General features: G+C 42.1%; 1 protein-coding gene across 3 annotated transcripts in view; it reads left to right on the top strand.

Annotated features, from left to right (window-relative positions):
- The window catches only part of MYO5C (myosin VC), a 105,447-nt gene that overhangs the window by 65,244 nt on the left and 23,987 nt on the right, over positions 1-16,216 (top strand). For all 3 annotated transcript variants that reach the window (XM_086710698.1, XM_086710699.1, XM_086710700.1), the window contains 9 exons: positions 1,585-1,765; positions 3,660-3,753; positions 3,988-4,051; positions 4,139-4,219; positions 5,069-5,249; positions 7,380-7,473; positions 8,346-8,409; positions 9,503-9,671; positions 14,052-14,139. In XM_086710698.1, coding sequence (XP_086566824.1) covers positions 1,585-1,765; positions 3,660-3,753; positions 3,988-4,051; positions 4,139-4,219; positions 5,069-5,249; positions 7,380-7,473; positions 8,346-8,409; positions 9,503-9,671; positions 14,052-14,139 — 1,016 coding nt within the window. The remainder of the gene's footprint in view (positions 1-1,584; positions 1,766-3,659; positions 3,754-3,987; positions 4,052-4,138; positions 4,220-5,068; positions 5,250-7,379; positions 7,474-8,345; positions 8,410-9,502; positions 9,672-14,051; positions 14,140-16,216) is intronic.

The raw sequence follows: 16,216 nt of genomic DNA, 5'->3' as shown, positions 1-16,216 counted from the left end.
GTCTGCGCTCCCTTCTCTTAGAGTCAACTCAAAGGTTTTAGAGTTCAAAGTAGGGATGCGTGGCAGGGTGCTGGGGAGAAACAAAATATTCCTGGCATCTTTCTCTTCAGGGCTACAAGGCTCAGGCTGCCTGGGGTGATAGGATATATATATATATAACTTCCTGTGCATTTAGTTGGCAGAAGAGCCTGGGTCTGCGTAAGGAGCAGGATGGATGCCACAACGTTAGGGGAGGAAATGTCACCAAGGAGCTCCAAGAGTTAACAGATAGACAAAGTGTTTCATGATCCTATATGAGTTTTAAAATAGGGATATTTGGCTCTTCACCTTGAAATTTTTATTTTCCAATGAACTCTTAACTTTAAGAGAGGAGCTTGGTTCTTGGCATCTCATGGTGCACTGGGGTTGCTTGGGAGCAATCATTTCAAGAAGGGGTTTGGAGAGGCAGGCCAGGGCCAGGTGACTTTAAACTTATTGTAGTCCTCATAAGCACTCACCTGTAGCTTGATCTGGCCCTTGATCAGCTGACAGGGGACATTTTGGCCCCTGTCACAACCCTCAAGGAGCGTACAGATGCCAGCAGTCTGGGAGGGCGGGGGGCACTCCCAACCAGCTTAGGTACAAGTCTGAGATTCTTTCAACATAGATTCTTGGTTGCAGTTTTCTTCTTTTCAAGGTACTTTACTGGCCTATTAGGAGCTCTGTGGATTTTTGAAAAATGTAAAAACAAGGTTAAGAAGTTTGTTAGTATCTCTAAAAGTAAATGAAACAAAAACCTATTGGGAATGTGACTCTCTTCCTTGGGATTTTCCCTTTGGGCTGTGAAAGCAAGTCATAAAATGGACTGAGATGACAGCCTAGCAAGTAGAATGGTGATTTAATAAACTCCTGGAGCCCTAGGACTGCTTCAATTCTGACTACACCCCCTCCCCCAGCCCCGGGCTGTGTCAGGCTGGGCTAGGTCACATCTCTCTTTGGTTATTTATTGTCTTGGTCAATTGTCCCATATTTAATTGAGCAACCATCTCACAAGGAATTGAGTTTCCAGGGACTTTGGCGTACCCGGATTTGCTGTAGTTTATTTTAGAATGTTTGAGTGGCTGGCCCCTTTGACATGTTAAATGGCTGTATTAACTTATTTAGGAACTAGCCAAACCATTCTAGGATCCTTGGAACTTGGCAGGGGCTAGTACTTGGCAGAATGTGCCAAGGTCTCTGCTAAGGGAAGAGACCCCTCCAAGAGACCACAGGGAACCACACAGAACTAGGATGGATTCAGAAATACAGTATCCCAGCCACCACTGAGTCTTTTAGTTCAGCCTCCCGACCCTGTGTTTCTTGCGTGTGACCATAGTAGAGCCACATTTATCAGATCAGAAGGTATAAGAAACTTCCCTAACCTAAGGGGACAGGAAACAGGTAAAAATAAGGCCATTGTCTATTGGAACTGTCACAGTAGATCCTAATTAACTTGTCTCCTTTCCAAGTCTCCTCTTACTATTTTCAAAATGATGTATTGTTCTAATTCAGGTTCAAGAAATTTAGAGAAATTCTGAGTTAATTATTTTTTTCTTTTGCACCTAGACTTCTTGAAAAAAGTTTCGAACGGAAAACACAAGACTATGAGAAGCAGATCTGCTCTTTGAAAAAAGACATTCAAGCTCTCAAGGATGAGAAAATGCACCTGCAGCACCAACTGGAGGAAGAACGTGTCACCTCCGATGCCTTAAAGGGGGAGGTGGCCCAACTGAGCAAGCAGGCAAAGGTAGAAGGGGCTTCTCACTGCCAGATGAGCTCTTGGGCTAAGTTATCTGACCTGCACAGAGGGAGCAGTTTCAGACTCCCACAGGATCAGACATCCAACAGCATCTGTATAACGACCAAAGTCAAAAGGACCCTGATCCCTTCAGTTCTTCCGAGGATGTACCCCCAAGCTGCCTTTAACTTACCAATAATTGGTTTTCCTATTTTAAAACTCAGCTTTCTAACTATTTTGTAATTATATGAAGCTATTCAAATATGTTGACCTAGAGAATATGTTCAAATTAAATTAAAAGTTGATGTGAACCCATATTATACAACCCATCCCATTGTTGTATTTCTATAAATACCTGTATTAAAATTAAACTACCTTATTATCAGCATCATATATTTTAAATTGTTATCAGAAAATCCACAAAAGCAATGATCCATGTTTGCACAGTCAAGGCGTAACTGAATTCCTTCCCTACCAGAAAACACAAAACTGCATGTCTCTGTGTTCTTCAATGCAAAACATTTCAGTGTAAGTTTAGAAAGCTTTTAAGCTTCCATGAAATAAGTGAAATGCATGTTAGTAGAATATTGTTAAGATTATGCAAATATTCTCTGTAACTGTCACGGAATAGCCATGCATGGTTTTGAAGAGCTTTAGGAATCACAGTCTTCTCTTGACTTCCTGGCAGAACTGTCTGTATTTTCTGGACCCCAGTTTCCTATTGTTTAAAAGGAGGATTTTGGACTGTGGGATCAGAGAGGATCACGTATCGCTCTGCCTGCTCCATAAGAATGGAGCTCACATAAGACATGTCAATCTGTGGGAGTCGTGTCATCTGGCTAGTCTGCATCTTGGGAAGTCCTATGGCTGCTCTTGGAGTGAGGCATCACTATTTGTCACGCACTTCCGCTTTGGTAGCTAAAACTGTGTTCCAAACTCTCGATGTGATATATTAAGGAGACAGTCTGATTTTCACAGAAAATGAATAACATTATGATCATATATGACTTGAAAAATTTATTGAAGTGTTACCAAAAGAAGGTCTTTGGGATTGGATGGTCCTGGGGCCCCATCAGCTTGCCATGTGACCCTGAGTGTGCCATTTCACCTTATGGAGCCTCAGCTTTCTGTCTAAACTATTACTGTATCGCCACATGGACCTGTTGTAAGGATTAGGTTGTGTATGTAAAGTGATCAGTAAATGTCAGTTGGATCCGCCTTCTCACCCTCTGAAGAAACTGGAACTCTAGCCCTTAAACACTTAGACTGAGAAAATATCAAGGAGGGGTTATTTCCCTCTGCATGTCTCCCCTAGCTACAAAACACACACGTGTGATTCTTTCTCAGGCTGACCTCACAAGGTAATAAAGGCAAAATACAGCCTCTTCCCCACAACGTGTGCTGCCTCTCAGTGGACCCTCATCATACCCCCACAGCCAACTCCTAACCTCTTGGGTACCCCTGGCTCTGCCATGTGTCACATTAAAACCTGGCAGGAGCCCAAACCCACAATTATGAGGGTAGTGGCTTGTCCACATCCCTGCATCCTAGAGTTCACCATCCAGTGAAAAGGAATTTAGCCTCTTAGGTTTTACTTCTCTTGGGTCCTCTTCCTCCCCACAGCAGCCCACCCCTGTAGTAAGGAGCTATTTCTTCCCTTTATGTGGTAAGGAAACTAATTCTGTTGCTACAACCAACTACATCTGGGAATAGGTAACAATATTTTGAGCAGTTAAGCATGCTTCAAGACCATACTGTGTAGGCAGTGATGATTTAACAAGATTTTAACTGGGTAAGGATGTGTTGGGTAGATACACAACACAGTAAGGGTATTCTCTTTGTCTGACATAAACCATAATAGCTGTTTTTTTCTTCATCTGGTACGGTCACTGCTGTGATACAGACAATCTCTGAATTTGAAAAGGAGATAGAGCTACTTCAGACACAGAAGATAGATGTGGAGAAACACTTGCAATCACAAAAACGGGAAATGAGAGGTAAGAAAAATATGAGTCACTGAGCCCACAAGTCTGGTTGGTTTGCTGATTGGTTGGATATGTGGTGTGTTGAATAGTTGGTTGCCTTCGTAGTTGGATGGTTGGTTAGTTGTTTGGTTGAATGGCCAGTAAGTTAGTTGATGGTATGGTTAGCTGGAGACTCTGTGTGAGATCTAGAGAATTGGAACCACATTCAAAAATGTAATTTATATCAGCTCTGCCTCTTCCTCTCAGAAAAGATGTCCGAGATCACCAAACAACTTCTTGAAAGCTATGACATTGAAGATGTAAGAAGCAGGTAATCATTTTTGCATTACCAAATATTTAGGAACATGGAACACATGATAGAGATGATAGATTTTTCTTACCCTTCCTTATTTTCCAGGCTCTCTTTGGAAGATTTGGAACATTTAAATGAGGATGGAGAACTTTGGTTTGCTTATGAAGGACTGAAGAAAGCAACACAGTGAGAAATTCCCCCTCAGAGTTCTTTTTTTATTTTCAGAGATGATAGATAGAGGAAAGTCAAAAGTTTATATTCCACAGATTTGACACACAAGGAAATTCCTTACAGTAGGATGATCTAGTAATCACTTGAAATATTTAGAGAATTAAATAATGAGTTGAATAATGGAAAACAATCTTTTTAAAGGATAAACTTTCAAGTAATAAAACCCATAACCTGTACAGTAAAAACAGATTATAACAAATAAGTTAGCCAGGGTTGTTATAGAGATGTAACTGTGTTTAAATTTAAAGAGTTTGCTGTAATTTTTTACATACAACCTTTATTTTTAGGACAACTTTAGGTCCACAGCAAAATTTAGCAGAAAGTACAGAGATTTCCCTGATATTTCCCTTCCCCTGCCCCCATGTAATCAGCATTAGAATCCCCCACCAGAGTGGTATGTCTGTTAAACTGATCTGTCATTATCATCAAAAATCAGTAGTTTACTTCAGGGTTCACTGTCGGTGTTGTACATTCTATGAGGCTGGACAAATGCATAATGAATGTATATTGTTGCATCATACAGAAAATATTCTTAAACTATTAACATGCAATTTTAATAGTGTCTATAATTTCTTATTATTAACTGCATGTTAATGCACATAATGCTTCCTAACTAACTAGAAGGATTTTATAATCCTGTGTACCCAGTTCCATAGCGTGTAACTATGTGTACATAAGTAAAATTATATACCTAGCATGGCTCTAATTGTGAATTTTCATAACTGCTGCACATGTACACACTCACAGTCAACAACATGGCAGAATAAAAACCAGTGGTTAATTTGTTGACCCGTCCTCTGACAGTGTTTTGGAAAGCCATTTCCAGTCCCAGAAGGATTGCTATGAAAAGGAGATTGAAGCTTTGAACTTCAAAGTGGTGCATCTAAGTCAAGAAATCAACCACCTGCAGAAATTATTTAGAGAAGAGACTGACATCAATGAAAGTATCCGTCATGAAGTTACCAGGCTGACATCAGAAAACATGGTATGGTCTTATCTGTGGGCCCCAGGTGTGGCCATTATTCTAGAGATGTCATTTGTTAGTGAAATAAAACTCAGTTTCTTGGCAGTAAATGATGGATCAGAATTATGTTTTCTAGGAGTGAAATAACTGGGTCAGAGGATAAAACTATAGGGGTACCTGGGGGTGTGGTTCATTCAGTTAAGGGCCCAACTCTTGATTTTGGCTCAGGTCATGATCTCACAGTTCCTGAGTTGAGCCCCATGTCAGGCTCTGTACTGACAGTGAAGAGTCTGCTTGGGATTCTCTCTCCCTTTCACTCTGGCCCTCCCTGACTCATCCTCGCTCTCTCTCTCAAAATAAATAAACTTAAAAAAAAAAAAAGAACTTTGTTTTTAAAATTAATTAATTATTTTTTACAAAGAAGATAAATCTATAAAATTACCCTAGGCTGGAAAGCACTTTGATGTGAGAGGGGGTTTGTTTACCATAGAATGGGTCCAAATTCTGGTGTGTGTGTGTGTGTGTGTGTGTGTGTGTGTGTGTGTGTGTGTGTGTGTGTGTTTAAACCTATGTATTTTAAGTCTAGCCCTAACCCCTTGGCAAGTGACAAAAAAACCCTAAGGTAAGAAGGGTAACTCTTGAGTGGGACATGTGTTCAGGTCCATCCTTCTGCTTGTGCTGTGAGCAGAGGTGATGTGCCTCTTATCTCATTTTTTCAAGGGCTTCTCTCTTCCAGGATTCCTTCCTTCTGAGTTTGTCTCATCTTTTCTTCCAACTCAAGCCTCTAGCCACTGAGAAATGCTATAAGAATCTCCTCAAAGAACATCCCTTTCTTAACCCCACATCACCTGCAGTCACCACCCCATTTTTTGGGGGGAGCTGGCCAGACTTCTCAGTGGCCACCTAACTGATTTCTCAACTCATCCCCCATTTACCCCACAGCCACCTTCTTTTTCACCCTCATCTTGTCTCTCAGCAACATCTGGTGACATCATCACTCCTTCTTCATGCCTGCTTTTGTTCTGCCGCCTTCCACGATACCACACTTTCCTGGGGTTTCTCAAGCCACCTCTCTAGAGGCTGCACCTTGTCACCTTTCTTACCATTTCCTTCTCCCCTGCCTAACCTGAGAGTGTTATGAAATTGCAAGGCTGCGTCCCAGGTGAGGAGACGTGACCATGGGCACAGCAAACATGTGGAACGGTGATTAAGGCCCTTCATGTCTTTGTTTATTCTTTGGATGAAATGTTAGTGAGGAATAATGTGGAACATACATCTTCGTGCACAAACAAGTTTTCTTCATTTGCTTCAGAAGCACAGTTGTTCTTACAAACTTGGACGACAGAAAAGCCATTTATCTAACTGAGGGTGGAGGTGAATGACATTTTATTTCTTTTTTTTTTTTTTTCAACGTTTATTTATTTTTGGGACAGAGAGAGACAGAGCATGAACGGGGGAGGGGCAGAGAGAGAGGGAGACACAGAATCGGAAACAGGCTCCAGGCTCTGAGCCATCAGCCCAGAGCCTGACGCGGGGCTCGAACTCACGGACCGCGAGATCGTGACCTGGCTGAAGTCGGACGCTTAACCGACTGCGCCACCCAGGCGCCCCAAATGAATGACATTTAAAGAAATACAGAAGACAAGGACAGAGGACTGTGAGACATACTGGACCATTCCAGACCTCCACTAACAGAGCAGTGCACCGCCTGGAATTCACAGGGCGCGGGGGGACCTCTTTGAGATGATTTTCCTGTTCCTGGATGAGGAGATGGCATCTCTGGGCCTTGGCCAAAAAGGCTGCCCTCTGTTTGCTCACATTGCCCTCATCTCAGCAGAGCCCCTCCCCCCTCCCCGTGATGCCCTCCAGACTGTGTACTTCCTTCTCCCCCTGGAAAGAAGGTTGTAGCATGTGAGAACCAGTCCCTCTGAACATGCTGGTATTGCTTGTGACTGTACAGATCCTGAGGTATAAAACCATAATGCCAAACCAGTCTAACACCTCAGCTGGCCCTCACACACAACTATGCTAGATGTACGCTCCTTGGGGTTAGACTCCTAGAGGGTCAGTTTGCTTCTGAGTAGCTCTGAGATTTTAAAGTTCAGAGATGAAAGCGTTTTATATTCAAATATTTCTGATTCTTCTCTAAAGATGATCCCAGACTTCAAACAGCAAATTTCAGAGCTGGAGAAGCAGAAGCAAGATCTGGAAATCCGCCTGAATGAACAAACTGAAAGCATGAAAGGTACCTGCAACTGTCACGGAAGTGCTTTTAGAAGATGGTTTCCTGTGTCCTGGAAATGACAGAAAAGTCATTGTACCCAGGGATCTCAGACTCTGATTCTCCAGGGGCCCAGCCAAGTGACAAATGTGAGAAGGGGGCTGAGTGGAGGAGGCAGTAAGGTGCCCCAGCCTCCGAGCTCCATTGATTATTGCCAAGTAGGCAAATTGGCCTCAGTGTTGTTTGATAGTCTTACTTTTTTAACTCAAAATTTTTTAATTAATTTATTGAGAGAGAGAGAGAAAGCATGTGGGAGGGGCAGAGAGAGAGAGGGAGAGAGAGAATTCTACGCAGGCTCTGCACTGTCAGCGCAGTACCCAATGTGGGGCTCAAACTCAGGAACCGTGAGATCATGACCTGAACCCGAACCAGGAGTTGGACGCTTAACCGACTGAGCCACCCAGGTGCCCTCGATCCTATTTTTAAAGAAAAGCCAGAAATCCATATTTTTATGTGAAATATGACAACTTTAGAATAATGGCTTTAAAACTTTTTAATTTTTTGTCTTTTTATTTTGGAGAAAGAGACACAGCATGAGTGGGGAAGGGACAGAGAGAGAGGGAAATACAGAATCTGAAGCAGACTCCAGGATCTGAGCTGTCAGCACAGAGCCCGACGTGGGGCTCAAACTTATGAACTGAGAGATCATGACCTGAGTCAAAGGCGGATGCTTAACTGAGCCACCCAGGCACACCTAAAAATTTTTAAACATTGTTCAGACCAAACAAAACCTCTACCAGGAAACAGCTTAGGACCCCTGATAACTGAAAGCACGACCAAATCCGAATCAGGGTGCCATATAGCCCCCAAAGTAATGGCAGGTCTTCTCACTACAGGAAAACTGGAAGAATTGTCTAACCAGTTGAACCGCAATCAAGAAGAGGAGGGAACACAAAGAAAGTAAGTGTTAACGTGTATGTTTGTGATGTTCATGCTCACGTAAATGCTTTTCTTTTCTGAAATTGTGGGAGATACCAACATATGTTATTAAGCCAAAACAGCAAGGTGCTGATTAAGGTAATATGATGCATTACCATTTAAATGTGAAGGAAAGAAACACATATGTACACACACACACACACACACACACACACACACACACACACCCTGGGAAAACATACAAGAACCAAAACATCGCCTGCTTCCAGGGAGGGTAACTGGATGGCTGGCACACAGGGGAGGGAAGAGGACTTACTTCTCACCACATACTCTTTCATACTGTTAGAATGTCATGCCACACACACAGATAATCTGTTTAAAAAACTGATGAAATAAGATTGTGTGTGAGAGAAGAGATTTTCTTATAGCAAAACCATTTAGAATAAGACTTGAAATCTGTGCTGACAGAGAATCTTCACTGTTAATCGCCCCAAATTTGCATTCTGACCAGCAGAGGGCCTGGCGCTCTGGTGGAGCCTCGTGAGGAAAATTTTTGCTGCCAGCTCACTGACATACTTGATTCTCAGGGCAATACATGGACACAATATGTCCTAGAGAACATTTTTAGTCATGTGACTTCATTGGTAGGAGAGGGATGAAATGAGGGCCCCAAAGAGTAGGAAAGTGGGGAGACACTGTCTTGGAACTCTTGATGGACTGCTGCTTCTCTCTGATCCCTGGCTTTTTGAGAGTCTGGTCCCCAGGCCTTTCACGAAGGAGATAATCATCGGGCTTTCTGTCTTAAGGGCATGAGTGGGTATGGATGCCTCGTGGGAGCCCTCAGCAGCCCCTGGCGGAGTGGAGGCAAGAATCTCCATCAGGTTAAGGAGCCAGGGCAGTCATAGACAATTTTATACACAGCCAGCCCTGATCTTTGCCCCCACCCCCCCCCATCCCCACTTCGAGGGCATTTCTACTCGAGTACTATTCACCTTATACATAAATTGGCCGAAGTATTTTTCTGCCTTTGGAAATAATCAGTTTTTGCTATAACAATGAGTGACTTCTCCATGACAGTCAAACTGTTACACAATTTCCTTTATCCCTTTGTCAGGACCTTAGAGGCCCAAAATGAAATACACACCAAAGAGAAAGAGAAGCTGATCAGTAAGATTCAAGAAATGCAGCAGGCCAGCGAGCTCTTGAAGAAGCAATTTGAAAGTGAAAGTGAAGTCAAGAGTAGTTTCCGACAGGAAGCATCTCGGCTCACTATGGAAAACAGGGTGAGAAGTTTCCCAACTTGATAAATGACTGTGTGCAGATGTCACTGAAGGGGGGAGGGGGGAACATGTCACCTAACGCATGCAATGAACAGCCACCGTGAGAGCAGTGTGTTTCCTGCTCTCGGGAGACAGGTGGTCTCTGAGGTTACAGCCTGCTGCTGAGCCTTGGGGGCTTAGCACGGGCCACACAAGCAAAGTGTCCGATAAAGTAAAGGGAGGATGAGAGGAGACATGAGCACTGTCCTACAGATGGCACCTGTCTCAACCGTTCTGGTCCAGAACACACCGAGAATGACAGGCTGATGTGGGAAATTCCCTAAGCAAGACTTTCCACAGTGAGGGGCCCTCCTTGCTTTGCAGGTGTGCCCTTCCTACAGTTTTTCAAGTCAAAATGTTCTTCTGTGAAATGATCATGATGGTAGATGACAGACACCTTAAATTGTTAAAATCTTCATGACATTTTAAATGCCCTTGTCAGAAAGAAATTCAGCTACTCTAAGTCAGTCCCCAGCAATTCTTTTGAAATTTTATTGGTGTGTGAAACCCACAAGCCTGAGAAGCACCATCATGGCCCATGGGCCACTTTCCTGGGAGTCAGACTGCTCGGGCCGCTTCCTGGCCTTTGAGCCTCCCAAGTCTGTGACCAGCGGAGGACTCCCTGGGCAGTGGTCAGCACCCTGGACAGGCTGCATCCCAGGCTCTGCATCCTATTGTCAGGACCCGCCATTTCTTTTTTTTCCCCCAAAGTTTTTATTTAAATTCCAGTTAGTTAACATACAGAATAACATTGGTTTCAGGTGTAGAATCTAATGATTCATCATTTACATACAACATCCAGTCCTCATCACAACAAATGCCCTCCTTAATACCCATAACCCATTTAACCCATCCCCCTACCCACCTCACCTCCAGCAACCCTCAGTTTGTTCTCCATAGTTAAAAGTCTGTTTTCTGGTTTGCCTCTTTTTTACCCCCTATGTTCATCTGTTTTGTTTCTTAAATTCCACACAGGAATGAAATCATATTGTATTCATCTTTCTCTGACTGACTTATTTCACTTAACATAATACTCTCTAGTTCCAGCCACATCATTGCAAATGGCAAGATTTCATTCTTTTTCATCGCTGAGTAGTATTCCATTGTGTGCATGCATGCGTGTGTGTGTGTGTGTGTGTGTGTGTGTCTGTGTGTGTGTGTGTCTGTGCGTGTATACCACATCTTGTTTATCCATTCATCAGCCAATGGACACTTTGGCTATTTCCATAATTTGGCTATTGTTGATAATGCTGCTATAAACATTGGGGTGCATTGTTTATAGCAGTATTATCAAATATTACAACAGCATTAAATACTCTGAATCAGTATTTTTGTATCCTTTGGGTGAATACTTAATAGTGCAATTGCTGAATTGTAGGGTAGTTCTAGTTCTAACTTTTTAAGGAAACTCCGTACTGTTTTTCAGAGTGGCTGCACCAGTTTGCATATGAGTGAAATCATATGGTATTTGTCTTTTTCTGACTGACTTATTACACTGACCCCCAATGTAAGGGGGTTCCCCTATATTCACATCTTCACCAACACCTGCGGTTTCCTGTGTTGTTGGTTTTAGCCATTCTGATAGGAATAAAGTAATAGCTTATTGTAGTTGTGATTTTTATTTCCCAGGTGATGAGTGATGTTAAGCATGTTTTCAGGTGTCTGTTAGCCATCTGGATGTCTTCTTTGGAAAAATGTCTGTTCATGTCTTCTGCCCATTTTTTAACTGGGTTATTTGTTTTTTGGGTGTTGAGTTCTATAAGTTCTTTATAGATTTTGGATACTAACCCTTTCTCAGATATGTCATTTGCAAATGTCATCTCCCTTTCTGTAGATTGCCTTTTAGTTTTGTTGATTGTTTCCTTCACTTTGCAGAAGATTTTTATCTTGATGATGTCCCAATAGTTTGTTTTTGTTTTTTTCCCTGGCCCCAGGAGACCTAACTATAAAGAAGTTGCTATGGCCGATGTCAAAGAGGCTACTGCCTTTGTTCTCCTAGTATTTTGATGGTTTCCTGTCTCATATTTAGGTATTCATCCATTTGGAGCTTATTTTTGTGTATGTTATAAGAAAGTAGTTCTATGTCATTCTTTTGCATGTTACTGTCCATCTTTTCCAAGACCATTTCTTTTTTTTTTTTTTTAATTTTTTTTTTTCAACATTTATTTATCTTTGGGACAGAGAGAGACAGAGCATGAACAGGGGAGGGGCAGAGAGAGAGGGAGACACAGAATCGGAAACAGGCTCCAGGCTCCGAGCCATCAGCCCAGAGCCTGACGCGGGGCTCGAACTCACGGACCGCGAGATCGTGACCTGGCTGAAGTCGGACGCTTAACCGACTGCGCCACCCAGGTGCCCCACCAAGACCATTTCTTAAAGTGACTGTCCTCTGGTTATTCTTTCCTGCTTTGTCAAAGATTAATTGCCCATATACTTGTGGGTTCATTTCTGAGTTTCCTATTCTGTCATATTGATCTATGTGCCTATTTTGTGCCAGTACCATAAGGACCCCCCATTATCTCACAGAAAACCATGAGGGGGTAAAATCTTATTTTGCAATATCAGGATTTAACTTTGATGAAGAATTATATCTAAAGAAATCCAAAGAGTTTAACATTTAATAGAAAGTAACAAGTTCCAGTCAGGGGCACCTAGATGATGTCCAACTTTTTTTGAGGGAGATAGAACTTTCTCAGTGAATAGCCTGTATTCAGACTGTAGAGAAGCAGCTTCCTACTGAGCACGTGTGGGTGGCTGTCCTGACTTCCACAGCAGTGCCTCTGTGTGTCCCTGGGGTCTCGGTTCTGTGTCTCTGGAGAAACACATTAAGAACTTTATCTGTTCTTACAAGTAGGGGTGTGGGTACAGTTCCTTCCCTCCTATCTCAGCCCATCCTAAAATTCATCTAATAATAAAAAAAGTCACCAGTCAATGAGAGCCTGGAGGAAACCACTGTTCACATTTTGATTTATTTTATTCCTTTCTTCTTTTTTCTACCATGGTAATACACATTTTATAAAATTGGGGTCATACTGCATATAAAGTTTTAAATTCTATATTTTTTCTCACACTATATTGAAGATACTTTCCCATTGTCATTGATAATATATGCAAGCTGTCATTTTAATACCTAAGTCATAGGATACACAACAATTTATTCTACCCACTATTGTTGGACATTGGATTTTTTGGCTACAAGTAATAACACTATGATGAACACTCTGAACAAAATCCTTGTTCACCGGGAGAACTGTTGGAAGGGAGAGGTAGCCACAGAGTAGAAACAGCACAGTTTCCATTGGCCCTCAGAGTCCCCAGAGGGCACATGGCTATAGTGATTGTATGGTGGGTACTGCTGGATCTGAGAAGCCTGAATCTTTTCTGGGCCAAAACCTTTGGGATTTAGGAAGAGCCTAAACATTTTGCCCCTTTTTTTTTAAATTTTTTTTTTAACGTTTATTTATTTTTGAGACAGAGAGAGACAGAGCATGAACGGGGGAGGGTCAGAGAGAGAGGGAGACACAGAATCTGAAACAGGCTCCAGGCTCTGGGCAGTCAGCACAGAGCCCGACGCGGGGCTCGAACTCACATACCGCGAGATCGTGACCTGAGCCGAAGTCGGACGCTTAACCGACAGAGCCACCCAGGCGCCCCAACATTTTGCCCTTTCTAAGACATATTTGTAGGCATCCAGGACCCTGCTGGTTTTTGAGCCAAATTCAGCATGAGCAAGGCCACTCCATTATTAGGAAGGAAACACAAAGCCAGGACCCAAACCTCTGAAGTTTCTCTGCCTCCAGACTCTGATATCCAGAGAACCTATTTTCACACATTCATATTTCTAAATTATCTACAAGGGGCACTACTTTATTAAGAAAAAATAGATCAAGATAAATATGGCATATGCATACAATAGGGTGTTTTTCAGCCACAAAAAGGAATGAAATACTGACACATAGTACAACATGGATGAGCCTCAAAAACATGCTAAGTGAAAGAAGCCAGACACAAAAGGCCACATATTATATGATTCCATTTATATTAAGTGTCCACAAGAAGCAAATAATATAGAATCATAAAGCAGATTAGTGATTACCAAGGACTAGAAGGGAATAGGGGAACAAGAGGATGACTGCTGAAAGTTACAGGTTTCTTTTTGGTGTGATAAAAATGTTCTAGAAATCGATAATGGTGATGTTTGTACAGCTGACTTTAGAAAACCATTTGGTGTACACTTTTTGAATGAATTATATGGTATGTGAATTATTGTTCAATAAAACTGTTACCAAAAAATAGATTAAGATGCTTCTAAGCTCATGTCCTTGTTTCTTTTGATTTCTGTAGGATCTTGAAGAGGAGTTAGACATGAAGGACAGAGTGATTAAAAAGCTCCAAGATCAAGTTAAAACTCTAAGCAAGACGATTGAAAAGGGTAGGAAAAATAATATTCCCTTTCCTACTTTTTGGAACTGTCAGCTAAGGTCCACAGGCACCGTTTGATTCCTGATGTGGTCCAAAGTCTTTAAAACTCAAAGGAATGATTGTCAGCTGGTGAGGTTGGGGGCTCGGTGATGGACTAATGGAAAGATCCTTTGGGCCGAGGATAGCTCACCAGCCCTCAGATAATTCCAGATGCACTCATGTAATTGCAAGGGACACCCTGTAATGAATACTTTTAACCTCTTCTGCTATTAACTCTCCCCTTTTAAAAATGAAACTGTAATCAAGTTTCAAACGTAACCTCTTTGAAATTCTCGTCCTCTCCCAGTTACAGAGGATTAATATCTCCATTTCTATTAGAAGAAAGAAGTAGAGAGCTAAGAAGCCAGACAGTAGTCCTGAATATGAACTTCACATTTTGAATGTCCTCATGAACTCCTGTGAAAAGGCCCCTAGGCTTTTCTTTCCTTCCCCTGCTTCTGAGTCTGAACTTTTCTGACTTCTCTCTTCTAATGTTCTTGACTTTTGTTTCGTATCACTTCCTCTTCCTCCCAAACTGGATCACTAAGTCTGTACCTTGAACTCTCTGTTCCTTTTACTGTATTCACACTTTTGAAGAGCTCCTTTATTATTCTTTATTCAACTCTCACCTCAAACTCAAAATGCCCAACAGCAACATGAGGATTTCTCCGTCAATAATGATAAATCAGGTCTGCCTTCTCAAAGCTCCCATTGTGTCCCTGTTTTTGGAATGAGTGAATGAACTGCCATCTCAACATAAGGACTTCCAAACTCCACCTCCCACTCCTCAGTTTTTTTCTTGAGTCCTGGTCCCTTTTTGTCTCCAAGACTACCTCCTTTGCCTTTCTATTACCTCCTCCAACTCAATGTGTCTAAGTGGAATACATCAGCTTCCCTTCCTGTTAGTTATCCATTGTCATATAACAAACTATCCCCAAATTTAGCAACTTAAAACAACAAACACTTAGCAACACACCGTTTCAAGAGTCAAGAATGATGGAGCAGTTTAGCTATGTGGTTCTGGCCCTGAGCTGCCTTCAAGTCATCAGCAGGGACACGGTCATCCGAAAGCTTAACAGGTTGCAGTATCATTCTTATCATAAACAGCATTGCTTACTAAAACAGTTGGCGTTCTACCCTTATTAGTTTCCAAGGGAACAGACCTAATTTATTAAATTAACAGGAGAAAGTTTCGTGCAGTAGTAAGAAAGTTTTGTTAACAGTACTTGCATCACCTTCTTTTTCACCCACCAGACCCTAGTCACCTTTCTTGGCCCAACAGGTGTGCTACCTCCTTCATTTTTTAACAGTTCCAACCCACTTCTGTGTACATTCTCATGGCCCCTGTGTGAATTTCCTGTAGCTGCTGTAACAAATCAGCAAAAGTTAGTGACTTAGTAGAACACAAATTTATTATCTTACGGTCCTGGAGGTCAGAAGTCCAAAATGTTTTTCACAGAGTTAAAATCAACATGTTAGCAGAGCTGAGTTCCTTCTGGAGGCTTTAGTGGAGAATCCTGTCCCTTGCCTCTCCAGCTTCTAGAGGCCACCCACATTTCTTGGCTTATGGGTCCCTTCCTCCATCTTCAAATTCAGCAGCATAGCATCTTCAAAATCTTTCTCTTGCTGATTCATAGGGGCACATGTATCCCAGTGTTTATAGCAGTGCTTTCAACAATAGCCAAATTATGAAAAGAGCCTAAATATCCGTCAACTGATGAATGGATAAAGAAGATGTGGTTTATATATACAATGGAATGCTATTTGGCAATGAGAAAGAATGAAATCATGCCATTTGCAGCAACATGGATGGAAATGGAAGGAATGATGCTAAGTGAAATAAGTCAGTCAGAGAAAGACAGATATCATATGTTTTCACTCATATGTGGAACTTGAGAAACTTAACAGAAGACCATGGGGAAAGAGAAGGAAAAATAAGTTACAAACAGGGAGGCAAACCACAAGAGACTCTTAAATACAGAGAACAAACTGAGGGTTGATGGGGGGTGAAGGGGAGGGAAAAAGGGGTGATGGGCATTGAGGAGGGT

Source organism: Puma concolor, chromosome B3 (assembly GCF_028749965.1).
Source record: "Puma concolor isolate L17-30 chromosome B3, mPumCon1.1.hap2, whole genome shotgun sequence".
Taxonomy (NCBI): Eukaryota; Metazoa; Chordata; class Mammalia; order Carnivora; family Felidae; genus Puma; species Puma concolor.
Note: the sequence above shows the minus strand (reverse complement) of the source record. Positions and strands in the feature narration are given on the sequence as shown.